The 16,995-nt window shown below is 41.4% G+C and overlaps 1 protein-coding gene across 1 annotated transcript; it reads right to left on the bottom strand.

Annotated features, from left to right (window-relative positions):
• Nucleotides 1-5,874: 5,874 nt before the first annotated feature.
• urm1 (ubiquitin related modifier 1) lies at nt 5,875-15,639 on the bottom strand. The gene is made up of 5 exons (XM_061076926.1): nt 15,590-15,639; nt 13,656-13,726; nt 9,164-9,245; nt 7,256-7,304; nt 5,875-6,662 (listed from the first exon to the last, which is right to left on the bottom strand). The coding sequence occupies exons 1-5, from the start codon at nt 15,622-15,624 to the stop codon at nt 6,594-6,596; spliced, it is 306 nt and encodes a 101-aa protein (XP_060932909.1). The 5' UTR covers nt 15,625-15,639; the 3' UTR covers nt 5,875-6,593.
• Nucleotides 15,640-16,995: the final 1,356 nt, after the last annotated feature.

The raw sequence follows: 16,995 nt of genomic DNA, 5'->3' as shown, positions 1-16,995 counted from the left end.
GGGGGCTAAAAGACTTAACCTTGACATTTGAAAGATGAATAAAAGAACAGCGGCACAAGTGCAACATAAAGGGTATTTAAATCCCAATATAGGACATGTGCACCACATTGGATTGCTGCAGCTTTTGCACCTTTTCCTTTTCATTGCGTCTTTTTTTTGCACGAAATGTGCAGTTTGAATCAGGACATTCAAAAGACAACCCGGTGTCTGTCCCCTGTCACATACACGTCATATAATCCTCTCATTTTCTGTCACTTCGGGACGACACACAGCTCCACAGAGGCCTCACAGTGTCGCCTGGCCTCTCCGCTGCAGAATGGCTGCACATGGCGCTGAAGGCACCGCTTTATGTCCAAGTGCCTGGTCACAGCGTTGCACTAGTTTGCTCACACCGGAGAGAGAGGAGAGAGAGGGGGGGGGGCACCAGAGAAACACTAAACGTCATGCAGTGCGGTCAGAGAGTAAACAGTGTCGGGATTGTAATCTCTTTTTGGGTAGAAAATAGGGCTGTTGTGTCTTTAAGAGGGGCTGCTGGTCCCTCATCGCAGCTGCTGGCGTGTGTGTGCGTGCGTGTGCATGTGTGTGTGTGTGTGTGTGTGCAGCACAGAGGACAGCGGAGATTCATTACTTAAGCAGTACAATGGACATTTATCACCCCGTGGTGTTATTCAAATCCAGTACCAAGCGGAGGAGCCTCTCCACTCCTCACTCCGCCTCGCGTCGTGGCCGCGCTGCGCTTTTTTTTTTTTTTTTTTTTTTTTTTTATTCATTGTTGGAGCGTCGCAAAGAAAAAGGCAGGAGGGCAGAGAGAGAGAGAGAGAGCCATGCATCCCAGTCGGTCAGTCAGTCAGTCAGTCAGTCAGTCCGAGGCAGGGAGTCGTGGAGGAAGGATGCACTGTGGGGGGGGGCATGCAGGAGCGTGTGGCCGGAGTGAACGCACCAAGCCCCCCGACGCTTCTCCTGCACCTCAGCCTCCTTCTTCTTCTTCTTTCATTCTTTTTTTTTTAATTTTATTGTCACCATCCGACGCTGCTCGCTTTGGGGTGCATCTGGACGGAGCCCTCGTCTGGGAACCAAGGACGCACCAACGGGAACTAAGGGGTTTCCTCCTCCTTCTTCTTCTTCTCTTTCTTTTTTTTTTTGTGTGGCATTTTCCTTCATCTTCACCCAGAGGAGAAGAACCCAAATGCTCCAAGTATCTTTCCTCCCAGATATAGGAAGAGGGGGTTTCTCCTCCTCACATCCATGGGAAGGCATCGTGCATCCTCACAACTGAACAGTCTTTCCCCTTTTAGATCGATGACAGAGCACAGGTGCAGAAATGGCGTTTTTTCTTTTCTTCTTCTTCTCCTGCACATGCACCGGACTTTAAAATGAGAGAAAGTGTAAAGCTGCAGCTGTTTGATTCGTGTCTTGTGTTTTCACTGCGCCCCCTCCAGACACCTGAAAAGTAAAAATAACCCTGGTGAGGCAAAGGAGATGACATTTTACTTGGAGGATGCAGCGGCCGTGCAGCCATCTTAAGGCCCCCAGAGACGTGGGCAGACTTGGGGGGGTTAAGTTTACAACTATAGCAACCAGTGTACAGACATGGAGAGATAATAGATAGAGGAGAGAGTGAGAGAGAGCTAGGGAGGGATATAAAGGATGTGTGGATTTTCAAACAGCAATGGGACAAGTCAGAAAGTGATTGAGATTGCAAAGATGCACATTTAGCATCACCAGGGACAAGTTTCTCTCCAAGTGTGTTTGCAGGAGTGTTGCACCACATCAGAGGGAGAAACGAGGATGTGTAGAGGATTTGGTGCAACAGCTCAGTGTTGGAAAAGCTGATTTTTCAAAAAAAATAGGAAAAAAGAAAAGGGGGGAAAGGAGGCAATGCTGAGCAGAGAGAATGTCAAAAATAATGCACAGGGCTGCAACTCTCCATAGGAGGAAAGGAAACAGTTTTCAGTGTCAGACTCTGCAGCCAATACTGTCAAAGAGCATTGAGGCAGCAGGAGCAGGTGCACCCATGGGCCTCTCCATGAACTGCCCTCAGTCACTTCTCATTCACACACTCCAATGTCTCATCTCTTCTTCCTGTTCTGTATCTTTCTCTCCTGGCAGCGGGTTTTTCCCAGAGTCTCTCGCGTCTGATTGTCCAAACGCAATTCTTGAGTAAACCCCAATTTAACCCCAAGAATTGTGTATGGACATCTGTTGCTGCAGACTCACATTCATCACTGCTGGTCGCTGGCCGAGCGCCACATAAAGGGACGTGTGGGGCCTCCGCACCACAAAGCATGCTGAGGCCTCCTCTCGTTGTGTGTTTGTGTAACTGTGTCGTTTGCAGGTAAGATGCACAATCACAGTTTGCATGTTGTGGAGAAAGGAAGGAAAGAAGAGAAGAGAAGAAGGTTGCATGGGCCAATAAAGTGGAGGAAACCTCACTCTGCCTCCTGTAATGTGTTTTTCGTGCGTGGCGTCGTGTGCGTTGCGCTTTGGCCCGATTGGTATTTACACTTTGTCGAAGATCTAATGAAGACTGTTTGTTTTAAATGGCAAATATCGACCGGAGGCGTCGATGTATCGACTGTGTTCGACAAACAGTAGAAGGCTCGAAGCTGCAGGTTCACACATGCAGCAGGAGACGCTCAGTGACGAGCGAAGCTACAGGAAGAAGAAAACTGGAGCATGTCACAGACTCAGTGAGGAAGAGGAGTAAACACGCACGAAGCAGGTTCCATTCAGCTGCAAGATTTCTGATTTGGATTCGGTTAAAAAGCTCAATTTCTCTGGAAATCGTTTCTAATAATTAAACTATAAATTTAGAGGCTTTAAAGGCTGAGCATCCTGCAGCAGGACACGTTAACACACAGGCCTCTGTTAGCTCAACACTAACACCAATTCATAATGTGTTTGATGTTTAATTTTCTTGGTTATTACTTTATTATTTTTATTAAATCCATTGTACAGCTCTTAAATTGCCTAATTCGAATTTTTAGACAAATTAAATGTGATAATAAATAATGTGCACTAATGTTACTATAGTAAATAATAAAAACAGGGCTAGAAATGTAGTGAAAAATATATAAAATATTTCAACTCTTACATATATTTGTTACCTTAAATTTGTTTTAAAATATCGTATTTATTTCTGTATAGACTGTAATTAATTCTAAACAACACCACGCAAACACTACACACACACACACACACACACACACACACACACACACACGCAGAGCCAACGTGTGTGTGTGTGTGTTGTTGAACATTAAAGGCTAACCTTTCTTAAATCCTGGGGATTAGTGCGAAGTGTTTGCTCTTGTGGAGAAATTCTTCTGTGTCCATTGAGGAAAGCACTCGTCTTTTATCCTGTTTTTATTTCCTAAAGAAGGTTCGTTTTTAATCGTTTAGGTTTTTTATTTTAAAGAACATTAGCAGCCTCTAAATTACACACGCATTAATTTAACAACCACGGTGAGACAGATTCATCCGCAAATCTAAGGTTTCTACACGTATTATAGCCGAAAAAAACGATCAAAAATCTCTAATTAAATAAGATTAATCAGCAGGCTGTAGTGTTGTTTCGTAAATAATAGTTATCTCTTGTAATAGTTTTGATCGTGGTGACAGATGCAAGAAATACCTCGAAGCCTTTGGAACAATGCAATTAACTGGGTTTTCTTTGGGTAGCTTTTTTTTAAATGCACGTTCCCAGCTACAGGGTTTATTTTCCATTCACATCCAGATAACATGTGTTTAGTGTTTTACCCTGGTTTCACTGCAGGAGAGAGAGTGGGATCCCAATGGGAGCAACAGCAGCCACACGATGGACAGTAACATTTGCTTTTAAGCATTAAAATTAAAAATAATTCCAATCACTAATGGTTGAAATTATGTCAGTGTAATGGATATATCAGTGACAAATACTTTATGATTGGAGTCCCCCCCTCCCCTCCCTCCCATACATTATAATCTAAAGAGAGGAGCGTGCTGTCAGCCTGATAGTAATAAAGAAAACACTAAATCAATGCTGTTATGTATAATCATAGTCTAGTGCTTTACTTTTATTGGCTGGTGTTGACTTTATGGCTGTTTACCGGATACACAGGCACGTTTTATTCCCACTGTTGCAGCCTGAGCTCTTCACAGTCGTTTTGATGACACTTGGATGCTGTGGTGTCGAGTCTCTCTCCATCACCAGCACCACCCGCACCACCAGCATGCACCAGCACCACCAGCACCACCAGCATGCACCAGCACCACCAGCACCATGCACCTGCAGCCAGTGTCAGAGTGTGCAGGCCCCAGGTAATAGACGGGACCCTGCACAGAAAAGAGAGAAATCATAGAACGAGATGTGGGTGCAAAGCGGATTCTGACACAAACCTGGAGACTCGTATTACATAAGATTGTGACACGGAAGGTTATACACTTTAAATATCAGGGAACATTTCCAATATTTGATATTCTGCATATTTTCCCCAAATAATGAGACTAAAGTGAGATTTTAAAAGGGGGCCTGTAAGAGGCATTATGCAAGCAAACACACACACTCAGGTTCGTGATCATCTTCTCCAACTCAAGTATCTCACTCACTCACCCACTCACACATACAAACAGCAAGTAATTAGAATAGTGAGATTTTAAAAGTGGCCTGTAAGAGGCATTATATACGCACACACACAGTTATGTTCTTGATCGTCTACATCTCAAGTCTCTCTCTTTCTCTCACACACACATGCAAATACATGTTCTTGATCTTCTCCTTCTTCTGTAAATCCCCCCCCCCCCCCCTCTCTCTCTCTCCCTCCCTCTCTCTCACACACACACACAGTTCCACCTCCTCTCTAACCCCCTCACATGTAGCCTCATTAGCATTTCCTTTCTACCGGCCATTATCGCTCGGTTTCCCGTTGCAAATCGGACTCCACAACCGAGAAAAGGTTTTAGGTCGCCCCGGGCGTTCAGGGGAGGACAGCCCGGAGGCTAGAGCTCGACCTCCCGCAGTGGTCCTGTGCTCCTCAGCCCCCCCCCCCCTCTCTCCCTCTCTTCCTTATGAATATTCCGTCTGAGGCTGCAGGACGGTGCCATCTCCCCAAAGTCTCGTCTAATCAGCCTAAAAGTGCAGTGTGATCACAGAGCGGGGTTTTAATCGATCAGGTATTAGATATCACCAGGAATTATCGAAGCTGCATGTAAAATCCTGATGGAGAGATTGGTTGCAGGCCTCAGTGTGTGTGTGTGTGTCACAGTCTGCTGCTTCCAGCTGACACTGGGGTTTGTGTTCAGAGTAAAATGTAGAAAAATGTTAAAGAATTTATAACAAAATAACATTTTCAATAGATTCAAAATTCAGTGATGTTATTTAAAATAAAACTGTAGAAATAATCTACAAAATAAACAAATTAAACAGACAAATACATGAGCAGCCTAAAACACTTCTAATCACTTCTAATTTATTATATACTTAATTCCACATTTAAACATTGAGGCCATGATTGAAAATATTCCCACCAGATGTGGATGTTTAGGAAAAAATAAGAAAATTAAAATGGAAGATAAAGCAAAGATTCATGTTTGATTTTTTTTGAAAAGAAAAGAAAAGATTTGTCTAGATTAAATCCCAGAACACAGAAAAATCTTGTTTTAATGTTTTTTCTATATCAGAAAAGAAAATCTTGATAACAAATTGAAACAAAAGGTAGAAAAATAATACATTTATTCAAAATAACATGACCAAAAAAAAAAAAAAACATTAAAAAACGTTTTGGGGAAAACTTAAAACATTAGACTTTCACACTGTATCAACATTTAATATTAGAAACAAATTTTTAAGTTTTTAAGACACAATAATTTAGATGTAAGTACATTTATATGCAGATATTTTAGGGTATTTATTAATAGTAGTCATATATCACTATAACTTCACCTTTAAATTATCAATCATCAGTGTATACACAGGTGAATGACATCGATAAACCCTGTTATAATATTAAAATATGTATAAGATGTTACAAATACACTTAGAATGCCTATATCTGTATACAGCTACATTATAATGTATATATTTCTATTTTAAATGTATCGTATAAGTGCTAATTCATGGATGTCTAAGTGTTACCCTTCATTTTTAATTCTCACGAGCTGAGAACCATTTTAAATCTCAAGCTGGGGTCCTTTTGTCTTCTTATATCAAGCTAGACGAGAAATTAAAGGGACGTGAACACACACACACAAACTGTTGGTGTTTATACTTGAATCTGTGAGCTGACCAGGACGACCCGAGGTTTACACGACTGCCCCACGAGCCTGACCAATTTGATCAAAAAAGGAAAAATCGTCAGTGTTTATGAGAAAGTCTGCAGATTTCCCATCTCACACCTTCCTCATTTTCCTCAGCAGCCATCTCTGAGTTTCCACTCATTCCTGCAGAGGAACATCAATCACCTCCATCGTCACGGTGCAGGTTGACACATTCACAGCGTCCCAGTGGGTTTTACGTGTTGTTGGGATGTGGGGGGAACTGAGGAGCATGGGGGATGTGGGGGGGAAAAGGGTGTTACAGAGAAGTCAGGGATGTGTTTGCATTCCTCGCTCATTTTCTATCCGCCATGAAGAGTAGAAATAAACACGACGTTGTCTTGGTCTTGCAGTTGGTAATCCAGCTCCCCCTGAGGATCAGAAAACGCACACAAAATGCTCAATAGTCACACATCTGCACGAGTCCACGCAGAAATAAGTGTGTTAACCAATACAAATATGTGCATTACTCCTGTGCTCCCTTTGGGGTCCAATCAATAACAAACTTTTTCATTTCATTTACATCCTGTGTGGAGTCCTGTAATTGAATCAATGGATTCAAATGGAAGCATTCAGACCGTCTAAGTGTAAATATGTGTTCAGATATGAGACCCCAAGGACAAACTTGTCTTGCAGCTGCTTCTGCATTATATGAAACATTAAGTGAGTCAGAGTGAACCATCGCAGCATCAGTGCTCACATAGGCTAACCTTCACACACACACGCTTCCTCTTCCTGATTTAAACGTTCACACAAGAATTTGATATAGTTACGGGAGCTGTGCACGGAGGGTGAGAATCTAAACACTGCAGTGAATGATCTCTAAAGAATTAACACTTTAATAGTGGAATAGTGCATCCTGCTAACACACAGCGAGCTGCAGGAAAACCCAAAATGCGAAATATTATTTGTCACACACCCACACACACAGCATCTGACATTGAACATGGCTCCCAGCTCTCACCATTAGTTCCCAGTCTGCATCATTGATAAGCACCAGAATCCCAGGTCTCCTGTGGGAAAACACACCATTTTGAGTCAGACGCATTTCCCAAAGGTAACACACACACACACACATACACACACGTAAAAGATACAAACAGATATAAGCAGCTTACACTAGCACATACACTTACTTTTTATACGTTAAAAAGAAACAACTAAAATGAAAAACAATCCTTAAATATAATAATAATAAATACAATTGAGAGAAACATTCACATTATTTGGAAAAAATTGTTGCTACAACCAAATTCAAAACAAATTTAAATTATTAAGAAAATGGCTTTAATCTCAAATGTGGGAGTTTCAATTTGTGTCTGCCTCTTCATAATTTATTATATTTTGGAGAAAAATTTACATTAATCATCAAATTCCCTCTCATTCTTACAAAAAATTAAATTAAATCTACGGGTGATGCACAGGGACGGTTTGTTTGCAGACACCACATGTCTAACATTTCCAATCAAAACAAAAATATCAAATTGATAAATATACCTGAAGACTAGAAAAATATATGCAAAAAATACACCCAAACATATTTGTGTTGACCATATGTAGCAAAATGTAGCCCCGAAAAAATATAAAATCATATCCAGCGTTAATCCTGTAACTTCAGTGTAAAAATAGTTCACAAGTTTTACAGATTAATCCTAGTATATTAATCCGACTGCACATGTTTTATGTTATTTAAATATACATTAAACACGTGAATAACCAGTGTTTATTTCCAACATTGTATTCTGGCAAATAAAAACTGAACATTATGATTATATTTTGTTTCATATAAAAAGTGGCTCAGGTAAAAGAGAAGAGAAAAAAAATGGGGGAAACAAACTGTCACTGAAAATAGATGGGGGCCCAAAAATAACACACATGTAGCTTAAAAAAAAATCACCACCCTTCCAAAGAGGATAATGGGGATAATGGGGGAGGGTAACAACAGGCACCTCTGGGTGCAGTCTTCTTAGCGTTTGCGAGTGTGTGCCTCCCCCCCCCCCCCCCCCAATGAAATAGAGCTGAGTTTGTGTGGAGGGCGAGATTACGCCTAAAACAGACACTGTCGCCTCGCGTATCGTTCAAACAGGCTCCTCTGCACCTCCAACATGCTCTGTGACGTCAAGGAGCAAGGGCAACGTGAGAGGAACCTGCAAGAACAAACGCTCCGCATGGGCACTCACACAAACACAATAACACAAACAGGAGTGTGTTGAGAGAGAACAAAAGAACAGCGGGGATAAAAGGTGAAGATTGTAAACTCATCGTACACAGCAGCCATAGATCTTTTTAAAAGATAATGAAGAAACATTATGATGGTTTGCTTTAAAACAAGAGTGTGCTGCCGACAAAAAACACACACAAACACACATCTAATCTATAAGCTTTATAGGTAGCCCAGCTTTTTCTCCATTCATTGGTTAGGTGGTGCTATAAATAGTCCTGCACAAAAGGCAGCTGTAAAAGTCAGCCAGTCCTATAAGACTGCTGCGAGCCCTGGACCCCAACACACACACACACACACACACACACACGTGCACACAAACACACAAGCTCACATGAACACACACAGGTAATCATCTTACTGAAACCTATAACTTGAAGGCTACACTGCTTTTTTTTTTGCTCCTCAGCATTTCAGCAGTTTCAAACAGCACAGAAACAGAAATGCTTCGGAAAGACTCACCATCGGGTTCAGTGTCATTTTTCAAATTTCTGAGCCGCTTAAATCTCTGCTTAGAGAGCAATTTTATTATTTGACAGTTCGGATTATGCTCCGGCATCAGTGTGATGTATGACATGTTCCGTAAGGCTGTATTGTTGCACACAGATCAAGTGTGTGTCAAGTGCAAACACCGACGACACACACACTCACACTGATTCTCCTTGGACAAAGAGTTCAGGCCGCTCCTTCAGCAGGTTCCGTTGGATCCAGACCAGCAGCTGCTTCACGTCCCCTGGAAAACACACACACACACACAGACACACACACACACACACACACACACAGACAAACAAAGCCCATACACAGACAGACAACAGAGGTCACAGGTTAGGGGTTAAGGGTCAAGGTGCACGGTTCCAGCCTCCTGGTCGATGTGACGCGACAGAGGCACCAGGCGGGACGAGGCTGCATATACGTGTGTGTGTGTGTGTGTCTGTGTGCATGTATATTTATGAGTGTATGTGTATGTTTGGGGGGGAGGACACTGGAAATGGGGGGAGGGTGGACTGATGTCAATGACCAAGAGTGGCGTCTATACATTGAGAAACAGCTGATATCTACAGCGAGACCTTTTTTAAATGTTATAATGAAGAAAAATATTATTGTAGACAGACACTATATACATATAAATGCTATTATATATACATCTATATAGGCTCATACTTGCAGTGATTTTCAGTGCAGCACCAATGGAATAAACAAACAAATGATACATTTTCCTTAATAAATTCAAACGCTAAATGCTCAATTTTTTTGCCCGAACCTGAATATCCGGGATGCTTGAATTTTCTGAGTGTGACCTCGTGAACAATCAGATTGACCTCGTCTCAACAATAGGTTGAGCCTCACTCAGACCGACTCACGGCCACAAAAGCGACAAGGTTGTAGGATAAATCCCCACTAAACAACTGGCCATGAATATATTATAGTTATCCCATCTTTAACGTTAAGATTCGAGCAGTTTTAAAAGCCTGTGAGAGTTTGTGTGTGTGTGTGTGTGTGTGTGTGTGCATGGTGTGTTATGATGTGGACACACAAATCAGGTAAATGTATTAAAAGGACAACAAACTGTTTTCTTGTAAGGGTTTCCTGGTGTTAAGCATGATGACGCGTAATAACTGGGCGCAGAGCGCACACGAGACTGAAAGAACAGAGGAGACAGAAATGTACAAGGGGAGAGTAACTAAATAGAAGAGAGAAAGAGCAAGAGGAAAGACAGAGAGAGAGAGAGCGGCAGCAGATGTGAGCGTGATGGGACGACGGTGAGTCATCGCGAACCAGGTATAAGAAGGAGAGCGGAGAAGCTGTAGCAGGTGGGACTCGAACCAACGACTTCAGCTCGACCAAAGGGACGAGTTAATAACACAGAGTCAGTTCTGACCTGTGAAACATTTATTCTTTCAATGTATTAAATGTAGATTTTGCTTGATTGTGATTTATCACTCTATTGGATAAAGAATGCAGGTTTACATTTAGTCTAAATCTAAAATGACCATCTTACGCCCACTATAACGCAATTTATACTAAGACACGACTCAGAAAAACAAAAAAATGGATTCCAGTTAAAAGGCATACTTAAAACAGTTAACAAAGAGAAAAAGAAAAGAAAAAGACTTTGAGATGCACCTGACTGGTCACTTTGGTTATGAGGGCAACCGACTGCGTGAGTGATATTCGATGTAGAAGGTGTGTGTGTGTGTGTGTGTGTGTGTGCCTCCAAGCCTGTGTGCATGGTGTTCAGGTTAATTGCAGTGTCGGCCAGCTCAGTGTAGTATAATGATAGTGCTGGTTTTCTACGGTTCCAGGCCTCCACATAAAAAAAAGACAAATACCTCCCCTCGCAAAACACTCACTCACACACACACACACACACACACACACACACACACTCACACACTCACACACTCACACACTCACACACTCACACACTCACACACTCACACACTACTGGGCACTGAATATTGACCTGCACCTCTGCAGGGCTAAAAACAGAACTAATCACTCCAGCAGTCATAACTCCTTCTTTGTGGTGACTCCTTTCTTTTCTCTCCCTCTGCCTTGGACTGTTGGTATTTTTCTCCACCATTACCCCTTATTCCCTCTTTCATCCTCTCGTCCATTTCCTTTTAAAATAGGCTCTCTCTCTGTCTCACACACACTAACACACACACTCTCTCTCTCTCATAAAAACCTGCACTCCTCCTACCCTCTTTCCTCTCCTCCAACTGTCTCCATCTTCTGCCATTTATGACCCCCCCCCCCCCCCCCCCCCCCCCTACACACACACACTTACATTAAAAGCAACTTAACATGTTGCCTTAGCTCAGCACACAGGTTGGTATTAATTCAAACTTTCATTATTTAATCTTTGTATAACAGACACAGTCATCAGGTGCCGGTTTCTCATTGGCCGCCTTGTAAAAGGTGACACGTCTACGGATTTAAGTCGCCCGCAGGCTTATACATGGATTATTATTAAAACAGGTATCTGTGTTTAATGTTGTAAATTAAATGTTTGAAGGTGAGAGTATAGACAGGAGGAGAGTTGAAGGGTTTTTTGATCACGCTTCGCGGTGCAGGTAGAAGGGTGAAAGAAAACGAGGGAACAAACGGACATGAGAGAGGGAAAGTGCGTCACAGGCTCCTAATGCATCTTGGGATAGCGGCGTTGCGTGGGTGGAAAAGGACACACGGAGGAAGGGAGGGGGGAGAAAAGGCGCCATTTTGCCGCCGATTCAAAACCAGGCCCACTTTTCTATTGTCCATGCAGTTTTCCCCTCTCTCTTTCTTCTCCTTTTTGCTTTTCTGCCTTCGTGCAATTATGACAATCATTTGAGGGGGTGACGTTGAGTGTGGGGGGGTGAGCTATCCATCTTTCTGCTGATACAAGAGGTAAAAACTGTGTGATCCTTAAACCACGGGGGTTTCGTTCAATGTATGGGCGACGAGAGAGTTACATAAAGAAGGGAAGAGAGAAAGAGAAAGAGTGGGGGTGGTGTCTCTCAGTCGAGGGTCATCAATCACTGGCTGGGGTCAAAGAGAAATACGAAGGATTCAGAAGCAATTATATCTGCCTTCGCTGCACCCCCTCTGCACTCACACACACACACACAGACACAGACAGACTCACACACACACACAGACAGACTCACACACACACACACAGACTCACACACACATAGACAGACACACACCCAAATTAGTTCAGAGGGGCATTTGGAGGATCATGCAACCAGTCCAGACGCCTCATGATTCGTTAGGTCTGAATGTCCGTGCTCCTCTGAAAATAACATTATGATATTTGCGCACTTAGTGGAAAAATCACAGGTTTTCTACACACACGCACACAGAGGTCGGGTTGTGCAGCAAGGTCACAAGGCTGACATTCCCTGTTCTGGTCAACTTTTGTCTTTTGGTTGTCGTGGTAACATCAGCGCCGTGGATGAACACCCTTTGTTTCGTCAAATACCAAAGACACATATTTCTCATTTGTTCTCTCTCTCTCTCATTGTAACACACACACACACACACACACACACACACACACACACACACACACACACACACACACACACACACACACACACACACACACACACACACACACACACACACACACACACACACACACACACACACACACACACACACACACACACACACACACACACTTTTCCTCTCCTCATTTTCTTAATGACCCGGGTCCTGTGCTCGGTTTGGGGGAATAAAAGAGTAGACAGGTTTCCTCTCCTTCATGTCGAGTTAGTGACCCGTGTTGGAGGGAACCCGAATCCCCTCGACAAAATAAAATCTAATCATTTTGGATCGTGAAGTGGATCCTTTTTTATGAATTGAGAAATGGGTACACGCCAGCCGAGTCAGCCAAAAGGATCTCAGAGACAAATAAAAAATGACTTGAGCTCTGTCGCCCCAATACTCAGAGAGGCTAAATGCACGTCCCTTTAATCCCCTTTCCTTCACATGTACTCACATACATAGGAGTAACTGGTAGGTGATATTTACCAGTGAAAGAGGAAGAATGGATGAGTTAAGAGGGAAAACACACAACTGCACAGATGTAGAGAAGAGAGCGATTGAAGGAGTAAGAGAGGAAAAGGTAAAGGTGATGGGAGGGTAATGGCCATGAGATTAATATGTAGATATGGTCATCATTTCTTTATGGAGAAACACTAGATTTTTATAATTCACTGGCCTAAGTAAAATATGAGGCAAAATAGGGTCAATTAAATACATTCTACTAGTCAACTTGTAAAGGCTGCCGAAAAGATATGGAGTCCATCTCATACACATATGTACTTCTAATTTTGTTCATCAGCATGTGGCCGTGGAACGGAAATACAGTCTTATTTTACAAACATATCTGTACTTTTGTATTCATGGACAGATGATTGTTCTGATTATTTTTTTAAATAATGACCTTAGTATAAAATCGGTCTGTGATTTGCAGTAATAAGACATTTTATTTGCAGAAAAGAGACATTTCTAAATACATTCCTTCAAACCATCATTGAGTTTTCTGAACTGATGCAGCTACATAAAATATTCAAAATATTGGTTAAATATTATGTGTGTTTGATATTATAGTGATAAGGTTGACATGTGGGTGGCAGGTGATACTCACAAGGCTCTGATTGGCTTGGGAGAGTCACATGATGTTCCTTCACGCCATTAAACAGCAGCTCTGCTCCTCCTCTGGAATAAGAAAGAGTCAAACAGGTGAATACGTGTGTTTCAGTGGCCTTTAGAGGCACATGAAGGTTTACAATAAGGCATCTATCACTGCTTGATGTTGTAGAATATCTTCAAAAGAAGAACACACGTGACCAAACAACAAACTTGTTGAGTTGAGAGTAAATAAAAAGACACAACGTGAATATTTTACACCTTCACTACTGAGATAAACCTAAATCCTCTTAACCAAGATAAACAATATAAAGATGTTGCCGGATTGTATGTGGTAAAAAAAATTATTTATCCCTGGTTCTCATGATTAGATAATGATTTATTCAACAAGCCAATAATTTCCTAAATCTCTTTTTCTGGCAAGTATCCAGGAAAAAATGACAGATATTGTTGTTATCATTATACAAGCTCATACCTGTGATGTTTACTCATGTGGATTTGATCAGATGTAGATCAGTGTACAGAAATATCAATAAAGTGAGGAATGACCGACAGAGAGCACAGTTTTCTCTCTTTTCTTTCATTCACAGTTTTTACTTTTGTTAATATTGTTTTATCTCGGAAGAACAGTTTCAAATGTAAAAGCCTGGAAAACATGACCTGATCCATTTCATACTAAAATGTGATGGCGAGCTGTTTTCTCTTTTCATTGATTTGTATGTTTTTCTGGATTAAAGACTCTCGGTTATAACAGACTCTATTTTCCATAGTACTCTTTCAAAATCACAGACCGTGAAATCCAGCAGATTAACTATTACTCCTACAAACATATATTATAATACAACAAGTACTTCTTCTTTATTTGGTCACTAAAACGTGAGGATCTATGTTGTGTTTGTAGGATTCTCCAGATTAAAACTAGAGTTCAAGTCTAAATTCTCGTGAAATACTCTCACACACACAAACTCTCTCTCTCTCTTTCACAGACAGACAGACTCTCTCTCTCTCTCTCTCTCAGAGGCAGACAGACACACACACTCTCACACACACACAAACTCTCTCTCTCTCTCACAGACAGACAGACAGACTCTCTCTCTCAGAGGCAGACAGACACACACACTCTCACACACACACCAACTGACTCTTTCTCTCTCTCTTTTAGAGACAGACACACACACACACTCTTTCACAGACAGACAGACAGACAGACAGACAGACAGACAGACAGACAGGCAGGCAGGCAGACAGACAGACAGACAGGCAGACAGACTCTCTCTCTCTCAGAGGCAGACAGACACACACACACAAACTGACTCTCTCTCTCTCTCTTTCAGAGACAGACACACACACACTCTTTCACAGACAGACAGACAGACAGGCAGACAGACAGACTCTCTCTCTCTCAGAGGCAGACAGACACACACACACACACAAACTGACTCTCTCTCTCTCTCTCTCTTTCAGAGACAGACACACACACACACTCTTTCACAGACAGACAGGCAGACAGACAGACAGACTCTCTCTCTCTCAGAGGCAGACAGACACACACACACTCTCACAAACACACACACACACTCTCACAAACACACACAAACTGACTCTTTCTCTTTCTTTTATTTCTTTCTCACTCTCTCTCTCTCAGAGACAGACACACACACACACTATTTCCCAGACAGACAGGCAGGCAGGCAGGCAGACAGACAGACAGACAGACAGACTCTCTCCTTCTCCTCACCCTCCCCCAGGCGGTTACTTCATAAACAAACTCGTCACACGCTGTTTTCTCCACAGATTTCACGTCTTTTCTTATAAAAACCTCTCAAACTTGATTCCTGTAAGTTTCGTGTGATGTTTAACTTCATCTCAGCCGCTGAAGAGACGCTTCTTCTGTCACAACAACCTTTAACAACGCGTTTTAAATCCACTTACCCAAACTCCAGGTGAATCGCTACGGGCGCCGCCATGTTGTCGGCACAACCAGGAAGTACTGGCACGGCAAGCCGGAAGTGACGCAATCAGACGCGTTTTAAAGGAGACTTACTTCCTCGAAAGGTCTTTTCTATACATTTGTGCCCTGCACCTGCTTCTATATCCTTTTATTTATACTTTCATTTACATTTATTTGGTTATTTCTCGTTTCTCACCATGTATATTAATATATAGAGTTATATATTTTACCTGATATGCTCTACACATGCTGTTAACGTTATTCTTTGTATTTATGTTTAAAATAAATTAAAAAGAGACTTGATTTTACCTCAATTGTTGTAAGTTTAAAAAATAAATACAATAAGATAAATATAACACTATTTATTAGATAATTTTCCATTAAATTAAATTTTCCTCTTCATATTCAAATGTAAATTTACTTTATTAAGATCATGATCACAAGCAGGTTGCATTGGGTTTACAATTTGTGCATCGTAATTCATTATGTTATTAATAAAAAGAGGAACAAAAGAAAAGAAAACAAACGTTCACTACATAGTATACAAAATATTTTATCGTTATTATATATTATAGAAACAAACACATAATTTTACATAGAACCTTCATCATGTGAAATGTTGCCAAAAGCTTTACAATTTTTTTTTTTACATCATTTGTGTACATAAACAAACCGCTAGATAAATGTGAATGTATAAAAAAACTAAACATAAACACTGGTCAGTCGCTTTGATCTGATTTCATTTGTTTTATGTATTACTGGAAATTGAGCTAAAGAGCTTTTGAACAAATCCACCTATATATTTTGTCTTTCTTCATACATTTCTATTTAATATATTGAATAAACTGTTTGGTGTGTTTATGTTTTCAATACATTCATTTTGAACTTGAACATGTTCAGACTGAGCTCCATTCTGCACATGTCAGTCCAGGAGGCGGAATTACTAAAAGCAACGGGCATTTAGAGAATGTCAAAAGTCTTTAAAATGTCATATTGTTTTCTTGAAATTAATATGGATGTTTCTTTTTCATGTTTTCGTTCAGTACTATACTCTGGAAATGTATTTGAGACCTTTGTTAGCCAGGATAGAATAAACTGATGCATTTATTTCTCCCCCAGAGTCCCTGCATTAACTCTGCCATATGGTCACGCCTTCATTTATGGACTGATATCCACTTGAACTTGACTTTTTTTGAAGAAATCATTATATTGGAGAATCATTAGCACACACAGGTACTGCACTCTCTCTTACACACTTTCTCTGAATGTGCATATGCATGTATTTGCATCGATGCTGTCGATATGAACACGTGCAGAGGCATGACATGAGTGTGTGAATGCACATCTGTCCCTCTCCATCCCTCTCAGCCTCCTCGCATGCGTCCTC

Source organism: Limanda limanda, chromosome 1 (assembly GCF_963576545.1).
Source record: "Limanda limanda chromosome 1, fLimLim1.1, whole genome shotgun sequence".
NCBI lineage: Eukaryota > Metazoa > Chordata > Actinopteri > Pleuronectiformes > Pleuronectidae > Limanda > Limanda limanda.
This window is presented reverse-complemented; position numbering and strand designations above follow the sequence as displayed.